Source organism: Lutra lutra, chromosome 2 (genome assembly GCF_902655055.1).
Source record: "Lutra lutra chromosome 2, mLutLut1.2, whole genome shotgun sequence".
Classification (NCBI taxonomy): domain Eukaryota; kingdom Metazoa; phylum Chordata; class Mammalia; order Carnivora; family Mustelidae; genus Lutra; species Lutra lutra.
Genome location: NC_062279.1, coordinates 182,294,035 through 182,311,969, shown reverse-complemented (window position 1 = coordinate 182,311,969; position 17,935 = coordinate 182,294,035). Strand labels below are relative to the sequence as shown.

At 40.3% G+C, this 17,935-nt stretch overlaps 1 protein-coding gene across 3 annotated transcripts in view; it reads left to right on the top strand.

The window, feature by feature from the left end:
* TEC (tec protein tyrosine kinase) overlaps positions 1-17,935 on the top strand; it is a 146,812-nt gene that overhangs the window by 113,370 nt on the left and 15,507 nt on the right. For all 3 annotated transcript variants that reach the window (XM_047719237.1, XM_047719238.1, XM_047719236.1), the window contains 5 exons: positions 54-229; positions 3,848-3,913; positions 9,384-9,438; positions 12,121-12,200; positions 13,380-13,513. In XM_047719237.1, the coding sequence (XP_047575193.1) occupies positions 54-229; positions 3,848-3,913; positions 9,384-9,438; positions 12,121-12,200; positions 13,380-13,513 (511 nt within the window). The remainder of the gene's footprint in view (positions 1-53; positions 230-3,847; positions 3,914-9,383; positions 9,439-12,120; positions 12,201-13,379; positions 13,514-17,935) is intronic.

The window sequence follows — 17,935 nt, the reverse complement described above, 5'->3', positions numbered from 1 at the left end:
ATCTAGTTTCAAACAGAATGACTACATTTTCATGTGTTGTCTCCTTTTCTCAGCGAAGGCCTCCCCCACCAATTCCACCTGAAGAAGAAGACAATAGTGAAGAAATCGTTGTAGCCATGTATGATTTCCAAGCAACAGAGGCACATGATCTCAGATTAGAGAGAGGCCAAGAATATATTATATTAGAAAAGAATGATGTTCATTGGTGGAAAGCAAGAGATAAATACGGGTAAGTGTTCTCTCTGTGTGGGTGGGAATTAAGTGCCAAGTGAGACAAGGACCATCTGTAATGATCTTGTAATGAGACTAGCTCAGTCAACAGTAAGTCAAGTACACATCATTACTTTGCAGTAACAATGTGTTCTTTGTAATGACTCAATAAATGTAAATGGATCAACCACTTCTTTCTAGAAATTAGAATGCATTACATTGGTCTCTTTCTCATTCATTGTATGTTTAATTAGATTATTTTGATCTTGGGAGAAAGACATTTTAGGTTTTTTTCCCATGAGGTAAGTAATCTTACATTTTTCTAAGAGAGAAAGAGAGAAAATGTGTGTGTGTTTGCATGTGCACACATACATACATGAGTATGTATGTATGAAATATGTGTATAAAATACATATATGCATATAAATGCAAGAATTTTTAAAATGGGGCACCTGGGGGGCTCAGTTTCTTAAGCATCTGACTCTTGGTTTTGGCTCAAGTCATGATCTCAGGGTTGTGGGATCAAGCCCCATGTCAGGATCTGCACTCAGTATGCAATCTGAGATTCTTTGCCCTCCCTTTCCCTCTGTTCTCCCCGTCACCCCCCACTTAAGAGCACATGCTTTTTCTCAAATAAATAAATAAAATCTAAAAAAAAAAGAAATAAATTTTAAAATGAGTGTGATTTATACAAGATAATTTTGGATTTAAAGGAAGAGTCCTTTCAATTTTATTATTTGATAAGTGATGAATAAATATGGATAAATGTAGGAGATGAGTATATTTTAGGCTTCATTAAAGAAACTATATCCTGTGTTTACCTCTGAAATATAATCCCATTTATATTCTGAGTTCCTGTGGATAAAAAGAGGAGGACCTTTTGTCCTGGGCAGAACATACTCTCCCTCCAAATCTGCTTTCTCACCTCCTTGCCCCATCTCCCAATTCCAATTCTCTATTCCTCACTTCACTTCTGGACTGATTTACCAATCCTCCCAATTATTGTTGTTGTTGTTGTTGTTTTAGAGTGTTTAAAAGTTAATTCAAATCATTCTGTCATTTTATACCCGAGTCCAACTACTAAAGATGTTTTTAAACAACTGCTATGTCATTATCATACTTAATAATAATTTTTTAAAATACCATCTGTTGACTTTCCACTAACATTTTCAGGACTGGAGGAAGACTACAAATGAAAGCCCACATATCATTTGTCTAAATATTTTGAACTCCTAAGTCAAGCTGACAAACATTTATCCTCCAGCTTAACAAACGTACCTTCAAAATGACAAGGAAGCAAGGTTTGAGTTAGAATCCCATGCCAGAATATGACAGTGCATGGAGGGCTGGCTCTCTGTGGTCCTCTCCTTCCCTATTCCCTTCTACCGCAGCTCCATCCCACATGACCCATATGGATTTCCCAGCCATACATCCAAGCTCTGTCCATATTGTTTACAGAAGCCAGTCCACAACTTGGTCACCCGTTGGACTTGGGCTAGAAGGAGTTACCCATAACCAGCATAATTTGCTTTTCAGAATATAAGGTGGAAAGGTCTGTGTTGGCCTCCACAAGGGACAGAGAATTTTGGGGTCCTAGTTACCCAGATGATGGTCTAGAAGAGGGCTGAGGGAACATAGACTTTAGCATGCTTTTGAAAGTGTAAGGTCATGGCCACGGCCCCTCTGGTCAAGGTCTAAGGATGGTATTGATTACATAATTCCATTCCCTCCTGATTAGCTCTAAGATGGATTTATGCAGTTTAATTAAGACTAAAATCAGGTCCACATACTGCATTTTGGCTTGGCCATAGGTCTCTTGTTCTACAATTGTCCCCATCCTCCTCCTCCTTCTTTTTTTTTTTTTTTTTTAATTTTTGATTTATTGATGAAACCAAGTCATTTACCCTACGAAATGAGCCATAATCTAGATTGAGGTAATTGCTTTCCCATGGTATCATTTAATATGTCTCCGTGCCCTGTATTTCCTATAAATTGTAGTCTAGAGGCCTGATCACATTAGAAGCTGATATCTGGTTGACTCACTTCTAATGACGTTAAGATCACTCAGTGGTCCAGGTGACGATCAAGTCCTTCATAAGGGTTCCACCTAATGATTTTGGCACTCATTAGTAATTACTGCTTAGCTCCATGATTGTAAAATGGTGATTGTCTAACTCTGTCATTCTATCTGCATTTATTAATCCTCTATGGAAGAACTGCCCCATCAACCAGTTCATTTAGTTTGTGCATCAAAGGCAAGAGAAATGTTTGATTTTTTTTTTTCCTTTTACCGATTTTCAGCATGATGGGTTGATGACTGAGCTTCCTCTAGTGATAACAATGGTAACCAATGATTGTTTAAAGAGTTACTATGAATGCATATTGCAACCATTGTGGTCATTATTCTTTTTGATTGAATTGACCCATTGTAGGTCAGTGGTACCTGGTTTGGGTTGGAACCTCTTTAATCTTTCTTAGCTTCCTTGCTTTCTGGGTAAAATAAGACAGCTCAAGTTCATGTGGTATTTTTCCTGGCCAATCCTTCCATGCGCCATTTTTCCAAGGAGTGAGATAGTGTTTTGGACAACAATCGGAGTGCTAGGATTCTAGAGCTACACATATATATGTGTGTGCGGGTATGTGTGTGTGTATTATGGGTTCCTACTAATAGTTCAAATTCAAATTTAAGATTATAAGGGTTTTACTCAATTTTTAAAATTTTACACATGTTACGTCTTCTATCTTACACTGAAAATCTTGACTCCTACCAAGATTCTACCTATTAAGATTGCTTCCTTTTTTATTTTTAAAAAAATTTTAAGTTTTATTGAAGTATGATTGACAAAGAAAAATTACATATATTTAAGGTGTATACCATGATGTTTTGATGTATGTATGTGTTCTGAAATGATTTTCAAATCAGATGAAGAGAGCCCTCATTTGACATAGTTTCATTGTTTGTGAACGTTTGAGATTTTCTCTAGCCATTTTCAAGTATGACGGCTTCTTCAGCTGTAATGAGTGTAAGTGTCATTCCGGGTAAAACTGAAGTTTCCTTGGCCTCACATAGGCCTTCTCATTCAGTTCTCTTGGGGGAATGACCCAAGAATTCACCTTTTTAACAAGTGTCCTAGATGATGCTGATGTAGAAGTGAGGGGCTACCTTCTATGAAACAGAGTTTTACAAGGACTGTTGGAGAATTGGCAAGATGGGTACTTCTATCCGATACTTGAACTTTTTTGAAATAGTGATTTCTTTCAAACATCCCAAGAAATTATGAATTCAAGAGAAGCATCATGGAATATTAGGAAGGTCTCAGAACTAGCCACAAGTTCAGATTTTAAGTTCTAGCCCTGTTACTGGCTAGTTTTGGGACCTGGAGAAAGTCCCTTAATCTTTTTGTAAGCCTTGGTTTCCCTACCAGGAAGTAGGGACACAACATTCAGAATTTTAGGGAAGGTCAAATGAGGCAGTACTTTGTAAAGCATCAAATGCTATAGATATATTGAATTATTGAGGGTTGACTAGTTTTTCTTAAAACTTTAGGCAATACAATGCTTTAATCTTTTCATAAAGGCAGTACTTTTTCTTAGAAAAATAATTTCAGTTTAACTAAAGTATTTTCCTTCATTCCAGGAGCGAAGGATATATCCCAAGTAATTATGTAACAGGAAAGAAATCAAACAACTTAGACCAATATGAGTAAGTAAATGGTTATTTTATCAATGTGGAGAACCAGAAAATGTTTTCATTTTCCTAATTTTGTAAGTCATAGATATCTTTCATTAACTCAGTTGTCTAGAGTGGTAAAAATGTTGTGAGAATTAGTTTCTACAGTACGCGTTACCTGAAGGTACTATGTACGAATGGAGTTACACAGGCAAATACAATTGAACTGATTTTAAACAAATCACAGCTCAGCTGACTTTGAAATACATATTATTGTTCATTGACTCAAGAAATCAGAATATAATTTCTAAGAGTGGCCTTTAAAAAGACATGTTTGTGGGGCTCCTAGATGGCTCAGTTGGTTAAGCATTCGCCTTTGGCTCATGTCATGGTCCCAGGGTCCTGGGATCGAGTCCCACATCAGGCTCACTGCTCAATGGGGAGCCTGTTTCCCCCTCTTCTTCTGCCACTCTCCTTGCTTGTGCTCTTGCTCTCTGTCAAATAAATAAATAAAATCTTTTTAAAAATACAAAAATAATAATAAAATTTTTTTAAAAAATGATGTTTGTGGGGCACCTGGCTGAATCAGTCAGTAGAATATTAGTGACCCTTGGTCTTGGCCTTGTAAATTTGAGCCCTGCATTGGGTGTAGAGATTACTTCAGAGCAAAATCTTTTTAAAAAAGTTTATTTTTTATTATTTTTATTATTTGCTATAATAGCAATATGTGATTGCTGTTTTAAAATTGTTTGAAAATATGAAAAATGTTAATAACAACAATTACTCATAAATCAACTAGAGTTGACTTCTTAACATTAGCCTTTCATTTCAACTTTTTTACTATTTTAAGTCATGGAGTCATGCTGTGTATGTGTTGTATCCTCTTTATTCTACTTCACAGTATATTATGTGACTTTTCCTCATGCCATTAGCTATTCTTCAAAAACATTTTCATAATTGCCTTATAGTTCATTCAGTCATAAATTCATCAAATACTTCCCGAGACCTTAGGCTGTTTGAGGCAATGTGCTAGGCCTTAGCGGGCACAAGCAGGCACATAGCACACAGATGTGCAATAATTTATAAAGGCATTTCCTTATTTGTACAGCACTGTGGTGTTTAGCACCTTTGCTATATAATAATGACTGGGATAACCTCTTTTTTTATATCTCTAAAAATTTATGGACTGGGCTAACGGCTAGTTATGACTCGTAATGCCTGCTGTCAGATTGCTTTCTAGAGAAGGCAATGGGCATACTATTTTTATGCCCATTAGCAGTGCCTGGCCAGGTTTTTACGAGAGGCTCATATATACCAAAGAGACTTTTGTGATCATTCTGGGGTGGTCATTCTGATACTTCATTCACTTATTTAAAAATACCACTGCCGCCATCAAGAAAAAGCTGTCTCCTCTGTCTGTATCACTTTCTGTAATATGACTATGCCTTAAAATGTAGAAAAAAAAGATTAATAGCACTCAGTGATGTGTTGTTTCGGAAACAGGTAAGGGTATAAAAGTATGTAAAATAAATGAGTGTTTTTGCTCTTAAATAAATTTTAGGAAAATATAGCAAAATCCTTGGAATTAGGGAAGGTGCTAAACAGCAAAAACTTGGACCCAATTTTATAGTGATCTGAAACCCAACTGATGATTTGGGGAGGGCTATGCTTGGAAGCCAGATAATCCTTATCTAACTGTGAGAACTCCACTGCCTCATGGGATTACAAATAAGGATTTTATGAAGGCTATGATTCATTGCCATAAGTTTTTTGGATTTATCTTAGTTTGGAAATTTCCTCTCTTGTAAGGGACTCTTCTCCTTCTCCGTGCGGCTCAGTGAATTTGCTGTGTATGGTCTCTGGCGTGGGACTCCCCCAGCCCTCTGCCCAGGGTCAGGAATTCCTCATGGCATGGGCTGTGCCTCACTCAATGAGAAGGATGAAACCTCTTCTCGGTGTAGACCATCAAAGATCCCCCTCTCCTCCCACTGTCTTTCTATGCCAAGATTTGTCCTATTCTTCTGTTCTTTGCTACAGCCCATGCGGTAACACATCCCAAACGTCCTCAGGGTTAAAAAGCCTTTTGCCAGCTATTGGATCAAGAGTTTGCCTGCTGTTTGTTTGGGCTTGGGAGTTCCAGGCAACAGACTGTCCATGGCAGACTGTCCACAGGGCTGGACTCAGGGTTGCCGGGCCTCAGGCTCCCACGGCTATCAGAACCTGCTTCTGACCCCCAGACCCACGTAACAGTTGGAGGTAGAGAGGGTCAGAGGAGCTGCTGCAGGAAAGAAAGTGGGATCGTGATGTTGGTCAGGACACGTTCTTGATGGAAAGATATGAAAGGGCCCTTAGTACAGGGCAAAGTCTAGGATAAGGCTTTTAAGTGGGTGGCTCAGGAGGAAAGGGTCAAAGAACCAGCCAAGATTTATAGCTGGTTGGTTGGTTTCTGTTTTTCCTCCATTTATACGGGTTGCCTTCCCTTTGTGATATACTCAACACATCCTCCCCAAGAAAGCTTGGCCAGCGTCTGAACTTTCCAGAAAAGACTGAGTATCCCCAAATCTCCTTTTCTTCTCTGTTCAGACACCACTGTGAAGTCCTGCTCTTCTGGAGTGTGTTGACATGACTAGCCAATCTGAAAACCTCATTCCCATCAGGTTTTGCTATCTAAGGACAGACTGATCAGTTACTTGCAAATCCCAGGCCATTCTTTTCAGATATAGAGTGAGTTCCTCCATCAAGGGGAGCTAACTCATCTCCCTCTCACAGAGACCTTTCTGGGACGGGTTAGGGGAGAGGTCTGGGGGCTGGCATCCGCGCCGGAGCTCCTGCTCACCACGTGGGCTCCTGTGAGTAGCCTTCTTCCAGCCAGGATGAGCTCAGCAGACGCACCCCTGTCTTTCCCTTCTCGCCTGGTAAGAATTACCACAAAGGAGACAGAGAAGCCACAACGGACCATTGGGAAATACTTACCACGAATTGATTCATCTCTTTGTCCATCACTCCTTCCTCAGTCCCTTCCTTCAACAGCCTCTTAAAGGTCCGAGTTTACATCCTAAGGAGGGAAAATTCCCTTTCAGGGAGTCTGCAAATGCTTATAAAAATGACTGCTTTGGGGGGCACCTGGGTGGCTCAGTGGGTTAAGCTGCTGCCTTCGGCTCAGGTCATGATCTCAGGGTCCTGGGATCGAGTCCCACGTCGGGCTCTCTGCTCAGCAGGGAGCCTGCTTCCCTTCTTCTCTCTCTGCCTGCCTCTCTGCCTTCTTGTGATCTCTCTCTGTCAAATAAATAAATAAAATCTTTAAAAAAAAAAAATGACTGCTTTGGGCAGGATTTCAAAAAGCCCATCTGCCCTTTCCTTTTCTTTCTTATTTCCTTTTTCCCTTCCCAGAAACTGTGAATATACTAGATGAGGAAAGAACTTCTTTCTCTCTCTGAATATCTTCAATTGAATTTCCTCTTGAGGCAGCATTACTGATTCCTTAGATCTGAATGTGAAACTAAAACCTCCCTTGCTTATGCTCTCTGTGAAGATATGGGGTTGGGTCTTTGTTATTTATAAAGAGAATTGGTTTTCCTTAATCTTTCAGGTCCTGCTAGTTTATAATATACCCCAAGAGCTCCAGTTGCCTTTCCTTAATTAATTTTTTATGATTCTTTTTTTTTGGCATTCTGACAAATGTTTCTTGTTATCAGTGAAGAAGCTTAGTGACAGAATCCATTCTGTTCTCCTCATTTACTGTATCTTTCCACTTCATTCAGAAATGGATTGATTACAAGTGCACTTCTGTTAAACTTGGTCTCAGTTCCTAAAGTGGAGTCTGCAGCAATGAGATTTTAATGCTCATAAATCTGGTTAATCACCTCAGACTCCAAGTAAAATAACAGTCGTTGTATTGAGATTGACGTTTGGCTGTTATGAGTGCATAGAACAATCTAGACCAAAAAAAAAAAAAAAAGATCTTATTATTGTATTTTGGTCATTGTATTTTTCCCTTCCTCAATCAGAGAAGGCCTTTATGTTTGCTTGCGTCAGGGTGTTTGCTGGGTCAAAAGTAGGTGTCAGTTCTCTTATAGAAGGCTGAACCAGTGGTAGGAAATTCAAATGTCCGGAGGGACCAGTCTGGTTTCATAACATTGGAAGCCTCAGGAAATAGGACTGTGGTGGAGGGTTTTCTGTTCACTAAAGGGCATCTAAAACAAACAGACCAAAACAAACAACAAAAAGTTAATACAGAAGGCCAAAGAAAACAGTCTGAGTTCATGTTCTTTGGCGTACTTATAATCTCATGAAAAGATTGGTCTGGGGAAACAGGGAGATGGCAGAGTATTTCTGAGGATAAGGTGGGAGAGGGCAGTTTCCATCTTTCCTTGGGAAAGATTTCCCAAGGATTAAGAAGGGCAGTGATCTGTGGGGGCTTGGGGTTGTTGTGCAGTGTGGTAGCAGGACCTGGTGAGACGGGGGTGGGGGGCAGGCGCTTCAACTTGGCTATGGGGGCATCCCTGCAGTAGAGGCTCAGGTGACCCCCGGGGGTTGTCTAGAAGACCCAGGCACCTTTGTGAAATTGAATGGCGGAGCCTCCAGAATGACTTGAGATGAAACCTACAGCCTATTGGTGGGATGGGGGTTTGGGGTAGGATTTAATTTGAATTATATACAATAATGAAAGTAGGGTGATGTTTCCCATAAGTTAGAATTTGTGGAGTAAAATTCGTTCTTGCTCTTATTACAAAATTGGAAATGATTTTTATACTAAATAATGAAGAACAGCTTAAATAAATTATGACATATCTATACCATGATGCACAAAACTAGATTGCTTTGTAAAGATGTCTGTCATCTACCGTCATAAAAAAATTCTGGTTATGATCTAGCAGGTGGAGTTTGATGCCACTTTAATTAAAAAAATATGAGGGGTGCCTGGGTGGCTCAGTGGGTTAAAGCCTCTGCCTTCGGCTCAGGTCGAGATCCCAGGGTCCTGGGATCAAGTCCCCACTCAGGCTCTCTGCTTAGCAGGGAGCCTGCTTCCTCCTCTCTCTGCCTGCCTCTCTGCCTACTTGTGATCTCTGTCTATCAAATTAAAAAAAAAATAAAATCTTTAAAAGAAAATATGGGGGCATTTGGGTGGCTCAGTGGGTTAAGCCTCTGCTTTCAGCTCAGGTCATGACCCCAGGGTCCTGGGATCGAGCCCCACATCGGGCTCTCTGCCTGCCTCTCTGCCTACTTGTGATCTCTCTCTCTCTGTGTCAAATAAATAAATTAAAAAAAAATATGAATGCTGGTATATGTGCGTATCCTCATAAAAATGTGGGTGGAAAAAGTCTGAAAGTATAAATATCCAAATGTTACTGGTGGTTGCCTATATTATTGACATTATGAGTAATGTCTTATTCCTGTTCATTTTATTTATTATTGATGAACAGTATTACCTTGTTAATCCTAAAAAGAATAAAAAATAATTTTAAAAAGCCGCGGCTTTAAAGGGACTTCTTTTTCTGCCCAGGTGGTATTGTAGAAACACCAACAGAAGCAAAGCAGAGCAGCTCCTCAGAAGTGAGGTAAGCGTTTGTGCTTGTTTTGGGAGTTTGGTTGCAGTGCAAATTAATTGTAACAGGTCTCCGAGGGGTGATTTCATATACCTGGTTCTAAAGCCTCAAAAAATACTGTGATACAAGTGGTTCTTTTTAATCATATAAGACTGAGGATCCGTACAGTCTTAGTTTCCTGGGGACCACCAAAACAAGCTACCACAAACGGAGTGGCTTAAGCAGGAGAGATGTATGGTCACCTGGTTCTGGAGTTAGGTGGGAGTCTGAAGTCAGGATGCCGGCCAGCGCGGTTGGCTCCTTCGGAGGGCTGCGAGGGAGGGATCTGTCCAAGGCGTCCTGCCTTGTTTTCTTCCACGCACCATTGTCTCTGTGTCCAGATTTCCCTTTCTTGTAAGGATTCCATAATTAGATTAGGGCCCAGCCTACTGATCTCATTTCAACTGGATTCCCTCTGTAACTCTCCAAGTAAGGTCACATTCTGAAGTACTGAGGTTTGGGACTCCAACGTATCTTTTTTGAGGGGGAAGCAAACCCCCTACCTATCTAGCTACCTACCTAGCTGTAGGTAACAGCTAATGCATGAGTAACACTTTCTTTACTTTCCTTTCTCACCGATTTATTATTTGCCACCTTGTTTTTAGTCTTTAAATGTGTTTTTCCCGGGGCACCTGGGTGGCTCAGTGGGTTAAGCCTCTGCCTTTGGCTCAGGTCATGATCCCGGGGTCCTGGGATCGAGCCCCACATGGTGCTTTCTGCTCAGCAGGGAGCCTGCTTCCCCCCGCCCTCTCTGCCTGCCTCTCTGCCTACTTGTGATCTCTGTCAAATTAAAAAAAAAAAAAATCTAAAAAAAAATGTGTTTTTCCCTTTCGTTTGAAGTTACATACTAAAAATAATTTACATCAATATTACATGGTATCTTTTATAAATGGAAGTTTTAATAACTATTTAGTTGCCTTTAGAGATAAAAGTGTTAAATAATAATAAATAATAAGTGTACTTAAATTCTTACACTTAAGAAAAATAAATGAAAGGATAAGATATAGTACAGAAGCTGCTTCAGTGGTCTGAGGAAGGAGACCTGAATCTAGTTGCAGCTTTTCTAGTCTCTTTTGCCCATCTGCCAGATTAGGGGGTTGGATTAGATAATGACCCATGCAATTCTCTGCGTTTCTGATCTAGTTATCCTACTTAGTAATAGTTCTCCATTTTTTAAAAGATTTTATTTATTTATTTGACAGACAGAGATCACAAGTAGGCAGAGAGGGAGGCAGAGAGAGAGGAGGAAGCAGGCTCCCCGCTGAGCAGAGAGCCCGAAGCGGGGCTCAATCCCAGAACCCTGGGATCATGACCCGAGTCAAAGGCAGAGGCTTAACCCACTGAGCCACCCGGTGCCCCAGTTCTCCATTTTTAAAACCCATGCTTTCTCATTTTATCTCCTGTTCATTACCACCAGTCAAGGTTACGTTGGACACTGATTTCTGTAGTTTATGTTGAGAGCAAAAGCATATCACTGCTTGACTCAAATGCTGTTACCACAACTGCTCCCCAACATGGTCCTTAGAGGCCTCCCTGGTGGCCCCACAATGAGAGGCAGCTGTAGGGTGTTGGTATCTGGAAAGCCTAGTGTCCAAATTTTGGCTCTGCTCCTTACTAGCTGTGTGATCTAGGGCAAGTTTTCCATCCTCTTTGTGCCCCTTTTCCCTACCTGTGAAGTAAAGCAGGGTTAAGGGTAGTACCTGTCTCATAGGACTGTTTTGAGGATTAAGTAAATCCACATATCAGAACATACTAAAATGAAGTAAGATCTCAATAAATATATGGTAGCTGTTATACTTTTTACTGATTGGTGAGCTATTAGGATCATTGCTTGTACCTAATTGTTTTTATCAGATTTATTTGTGGGACTTTGTTTAATTCATTGTTTTCATAATAAAATCTATCTTGTTTTTCAACTACTCAACACACTCTCATCTTAAAGCAATTTCAGACCTGGAGACTGATGGTGGGGTCATTGGTGGAGAGATATTGGAGATTCCTAGCTTCTGTTTCTTGATGTTTGGCTTAAAACCTGATGAGGACTTATCTTTTAGTCATTCTGTGTTTCATCTTTTTGGTTTTCTCTGGCTGATTTACTTGTGCTTCCGTCTCTCCTTTCGTGAACAATGATATTTAACATCAGTTTCCAGGGGAATTAAGGATTTTTTTAAAAGTGTTCTTATGAAGAACATGGAGATATTTACAGGAAAAATGCTATGTGGATAGAAGATGATATTGAGTCAGGATTCAAAGCTTATAGCAAATATAAAAAGTGTATGAAATGAAATCCAGTTGTTAAGAAATACATTTTTCGGGAACTAGTTCCCCACATGCCCAGAACCGAAAGGAATTGCAAAATCTTGTCTATTGGTTCTGAAGGGCCCTGAGCAATATCTTGCTGAAATATCTCATGCTGGTGTGTGTGAAGGTTTGAGAGTGGGGAATTGTGAGAGTCCTTTCTTGAACTCCTCTCAAAGCACAGTAATGTGATGGGGAACGTCATGTAGGTGTACCCTGTTGGTAAGCTGTGCTTCTCCAAAGCAGGTTTTCTAGGCAAAAGATAATCATGAAATTGTAAGATTAGTTTCTTGAATTTTCTCTATGGCATTGATACTTGTTACTGAATTGAAAAATTTTTCCTAACTTTGATTTTAGGATAAAGAAGGTGGTTTTATGGTAAGGGATTCCAGTCAACCAGGCATGTACACAGTCTCCCTTTATACAAAGTTTGGAGGGTAAGTTCTCCATCAATCATCTCTCCTTAAGAGTTTTTATATGAAGTTCCTACATAGTTTGCATGGATTCCTAATTTTCAAAAAATATGCTGCATTTCAGCATTAAACAAGAAGATCTAAACTTAATTTCTAAAGTCTGTCCTAGTTTTTATATTCATACTTCCTATACTTGGTACTTTTTCTTATGGTTTTCTGTGTGTGTGTGTGTGTGTGTGTGTGTGTGTGTTGAGAATGTCTATAGAAACTTTGGCAACATTCAAGAAATAATTCCTGTGCCCTGAGCTAAGCACTAAGGATATCACAGTGAACAAAGTAGGCACAGACCCTGCCCTCCGATAGCTTAGTGGGGGATTCAGACAAGCAAAGAGGCAGTTATGGTAGTACGTGAGTAGGTTCTGTGCTCCGAGAGAATGTGTGTATGTGTGTGGGGGATGGTACACAGCCCAGAGATACCCCCAGTTCATCACAAATATAGTCTGGGACATCTAGCTAGACCTGATGCATCATGAGGGCAGAAGTTGGAGGGAGAGGAAAGAGTGTTTCCGACTTAGGAAACTGCCTAGGCCCAGAATTGAGTGAGGATATGATGAGTTCTAGGAACTGACAAAAGCGTCTTATAGCTGGAAGGGGAGGGGTGGTGAGGGGGGAAAGAGAACCTTAAGAGATCAAAGTAGAGGTCAGCTCACGTCAATGCCAAGGAGCTTGACTTAAAGAGCAGAGGGAGTTCCCTTGAAAGGATCTTTAGCAAGAGATGACTTGAGGAGATCTGTGTTCTAAAAGATATCTAAAATAGAATTTGCACATTTTTTATAAGTCAGCTTATTCGCTTTTAGAAGCATAAGTCTTCCAGACGTCTGCCGGTTTACATCAATAGCAGGGACAAAGAACCTTAGCCAGACAGGAACTATTTTAAGACTTTTCACTGTTGGCAAATGGAATTGGTTCATCTTCTCTTTCATAATCTCATGCAAGGGCCAAGTATGTTATCAGTGACCACTTTAAAAACTTCTACCTGTTAACATGAAAGGCAAAGCTGAGAAGAACGTGGGGAAATATAAAGGTTGTGCAGAGACTCGAAGAGGGTATATGTAGGGACCTGTTGTTGCTGGTGGAAAACGTCTTAAGAATGAAGTTACGTGATTCTGACTTGGCACTAACACATTTGGATTTTTGTTTTAGCGAGGGTTCGTCAGGTTTCAGGCATTATCATATAAAGGAAACAACAACATCCCCCAAGAAGTATTATCTGGCAGAAAAACATGCGTTTGGTTCCATTCCTGAGATCATTGAATATCACAAGCACAATGCAGCAGGTAAGGGAACTGTTCGAACATTTTTCAAATATAGGGACGTTGCGATGTGTTCTTCCTTGGGCATTTTCAGTTTATAGTTAATTGCAGAATGTGATTAATTTAAAATTATTACCTATTAAGGAATTGAAACATACAAAGAAAAGTGGAAATCATGTTAAGTCTCGTAAAAAGACTTGATTGTAGGACATGAGATACTCTTGTATATATGGTAAATGTTCACATTTCTGGGATTTATACCCTCGGTACCGACAAAGACTCTTCGCTTGACCAAGCTTTAGTTGGGCTCTGGAATCATCTTCTAGACCCATTTATGCACTTTCTTGTAAAATCCAGTTTTAGCAAGAACTCTGCTAAGCAGCTTAAGAGAATTCCCACCTTGACATCTGATATCTGCTCACACTCAATATCTGATCAGGTTCCTTATTTTCCACCAGGTGATGTCTGGTCAGGTTGGCTTGTCTTCAGCAAGTTCCTGTTAGATTGGTATATCCCAGAAGCCCCACTCCCCAGCATTTCTTTATTTTATTTTATTTTTTAAAAAATTTTATTTATTTTTATTTTTTATTAAATTTTTAAATTTTATTATTAACACATAATGTATTATTAGCCCTAGGGGCTCCCCAACATTTTCTTAGTCATTTTCCGTCCACTGACCCTGACACTACTCCTTGGCTATCAATCCCCATTGGTCCATGCTATATTTGGAGTTGAGCCCAATCTCTCTCAAACTCTAAAATCCCATTGCAGTGGTCCCTGTACCAATCACAGTGGTCGTAAGTAAAATCTGCCTTACCATCTTTTGAGGTTTCATTGAATAGTTTCCTTTCTTTAACTGTATGAAACTAATACCCTAGATGTGTCTATGTCAGAGTTGTCATGGAAGCTGCGAGACAAGCCCAGGGTTTAGGGCTATACTGTTGGCTTCCAAAGACTGATCATGTCCTGGGCAAGTTTTCCATTTTCCTGAATCTCTGCTATACTTACTATCAGAGTGGGAACAAACTGAACACCAAAAAACAGAAACCACGTTCATGCCCATGCTCTCAGATAATGATAGAAACCATTATTAGGGTATAATTTAAATATCATAAAAATCACCCATTTAAAGTGTACAATTCAGTGGTCATTAGTATATTTAGAGTGGTGCCAAGTATTACCGTAATCTAGGAACTTTTTTTTACTTATTTTTTTTTATTAATTTCTTTTCAGCGTAACAGAATTCATTGTTTATGCACCACACCCAGTGCTCCATGCCATACATGCCCTCCATAATACCCACCACCTGGCTCCCCCAACCTCCCACCCCCCCTGCCCCTTCAAAACCCTCAGATTGTTTTTCAGAGTCCATAGTCTTTCATGGTTCATCTCCCCTTCCAATTTCCCTCAACTCCCTTCTCCTCTCCATCTAAGAACATTTTTATCATTCCCAAAAGAAATTTTGAATGCATCACCGGTCACCCCCCGGCCCCCTTTCATCAATCCAGCCCCTGGCAACCAGTAATCTACTTGCTGTCTCTACAGATTTGCCTATTCTAGACATTCAATATAAATGGAATCATACAGTATGTGGTCTGTTGTGACTGGCTTGTGTTACTTAACATAATGTTTCTGACATTTGTCCATGTTGTAGCCTGTATAAGTGCTCCATTCTTTTTTTTGACAAATAATCGACTGTGTATTTTTTTTTAATCCATTTCATCATCATTCATCAGTTGGTGGACATCTGGCTTGTTTCCACATTTTGGCTGTTAAGAATAATGCCGCTATGAAAATTTGTCTACAAGTTTTTACATGAAAATATCTTTCACTTCTCTGGGTGACTTCCCTGGGAGTGAATTTTCTGGGTTCTATGTTAACTCTATGTTTAACATGTGAGGAGCCACTTTCATATCAATTTATACCCCAAAGATCTTTTTCTTATCTCATTCTGTTATTTTTTAGTATTCACATTTTCTCTTTCTTTCTTTCTTTCTTTCTTTCTTTCTTTCTTTCTTTCTTTCTTTCTTTCTTCTTTCTTTCTTTCTTTCTTTCTCTGTGTGTGTTCTTGTATAAATTTTATTCTTCACCATTATCTAAATTCACTCATTGAGCAGACACATCTTGGGTGCCTGTTACATGGCAGGGAGTGTGTCTGGCTCTAGGGAAACTATGGTGGACTAGAGAGTTATCGATCCTGGCTCTCTCAGCTCTTACCGTCTTGTGGGGGAGACAGAGAAGTATTTAACCATTTAAAGTTACCATGAAGAAGATGGTGGAGAAGTAGCAGGCTGAGACTACTTCAGGTAGCGGGACATCAGCTAGATAGCTTATCTAAAGATTGCAAACACCTACAAATCCAACGGGAGATCGAAGAGAAGAAGAACAGCAATTCTAGAAACAGAAAATCAACCACTTACTGAAAGGTAGGAACTGGCGGAGAAGTGAATCCAAAGCGACTGGAAGATAGACCGCGGGGGGAGGGGCCGGCTCCCGGCAAGCGGCGGAGCAACGGAGCACAAAATCGGGACTTTTAAAAGCCTGTTCCGCTGAGGGACATCGCTCCAGAGGCTTAACCGGGGTGAAGCCCGCTCGGGGTCAGTGTGGCCTCAGGTCCCGCAGGGTCACAGAAGGATCGGGGGTGTCTGAGTGTCACAGAGCTTACAGGTATTAGAACGGGGAAGCCGGCTACAGAGACAGAGCCAAGGAGTGAGCTCTAAGCTTGGGGTTACCTTGAACCGGTCACAGGCTCGGTCAGCTCAGAGCACGGCCGGAGGGCAGGGTGATGGGAGTAATTGGGCGCTGTTCTCTGGGGGCGCACTGAGGAGTGGGGCCCCGGGCTCTCGGCTCCTCCAGGCCGGAGACTGGGAGGCCGCCATCTTCATTCCCGTCCCCCGGAACTCTACGGAAAGCGCTCAGGGAACAAAAGCTCCTGAAAGCAAACCCGAGCAGATTACTCAGCCTGGCCCCGGGTAAGGGCGGTGCAACTCCGCCTGGGGCAAAGACACTTGAGAATCACTACAACAGGCCACCCCCCAGAAGATCAACGAGAAACCCAGCCAGGACCAAGTTCACCTACCAAGGAGTGCAGTTTCAATACCAAGGAGAGCACCGGAATTCCAGAGGAGGAGAAAGCAAAGCACAGAACTCATGGCTTTCTCCCCATGATTCTTTAGCCTTGCAGTTAATTTAATTTTTTTTTTCTTTTTCAATTTTTTTTCTCTTCTTCTGCTAAATTTTTTTCACTTTTACCCTTTTATTTTTTAAGGTTTTTTAACTAGTTTATCTAATATATATATATATATTTTTTTCCTTTTTATATTTTTCTTTATTGGTTTTCTTTTTATTAATTGTTTCTTTTCTTTTTTTTTTTTTTTCTTTTCTTTCTGAACCTTTTTATCCCCTTTCTCCCCCCTCATGATTTGGGATCTCCTCTGATTTGGCTAAAGCATATTTTCTTGGGGTTGTTGCCACCCTTTTAGTATTTTACTTGCTCCTTCATATACTCTTATCTGGACAAAATGACAAGGTGGAAAAATTCACCACAAAAAAAAGAACAAGAGGCAGTACCAAAGGCTAGGGACCTAATCAATACAGACATTGGTAATATGTCAGATCCAGAGTTCAGAATGACGATTCTCAAGGTTCTAGCCGGGCTCGAAAAAGGCATGGAAGATATTAGAGAAACCCTCTCGGGAGATATAAAAGCCCTTTCTGGAGAAATAAGAGAACTAAAATCTAAACAAGTTGAAATAAAAAAAGCTATTAATGAGGTGCAATCAAAAGTGGAGGCTCTCACTGCTAGGATAAATGAGGCAGAAGAAAGAATTAGCGATATAGAAGACCAAATGACAGAGAATAAAGGAGCTGAGCAAAAGAGGGACAAACAGCTACTGGACCACGAGGGGAGAATTCGAGAGATAAGTGACACCATAAGACAAAACAACATTAGAATAATTGGGATTCCAGAAGAAAAAGAAAGAGAGAGGGGAGCAGAAGGTATATTGGAGAGAATTTCCCCAATATGGCAAAGGGAACAAGCATCAAAATCCAGGAGGTTCAGAGAACCCCCCTCAAAATCAATAAGAATAGGTCCACACCCTGTCACCTAATAGTAAAATTTACAAGTCTTAGTGACAAAGAGAAGATCCTGAAAGCAGCCCGGGAAAAGAAGTCTGTAACATACAATGGTAAAAAATATTAGATTGGCAGCAGACTTTTCCACAGAGACCTGGCAGGCCAGAAAGAGCTGGCATGATATATTCAGAGTACTAAATGAGAAAAACATGCAGCCAAGAATACTATATCCAGCTAGGCGATCATTGAAAATAGAAGGAGAGATTAAAAGCTTCCAGGACAAACAAAAACTGAAAGAATTTGCAAACACCAAACCAGCTCTACAGGAAATATTGAAAGGGGTCCTCTAAGCAAAGAGAGACCTTAAAA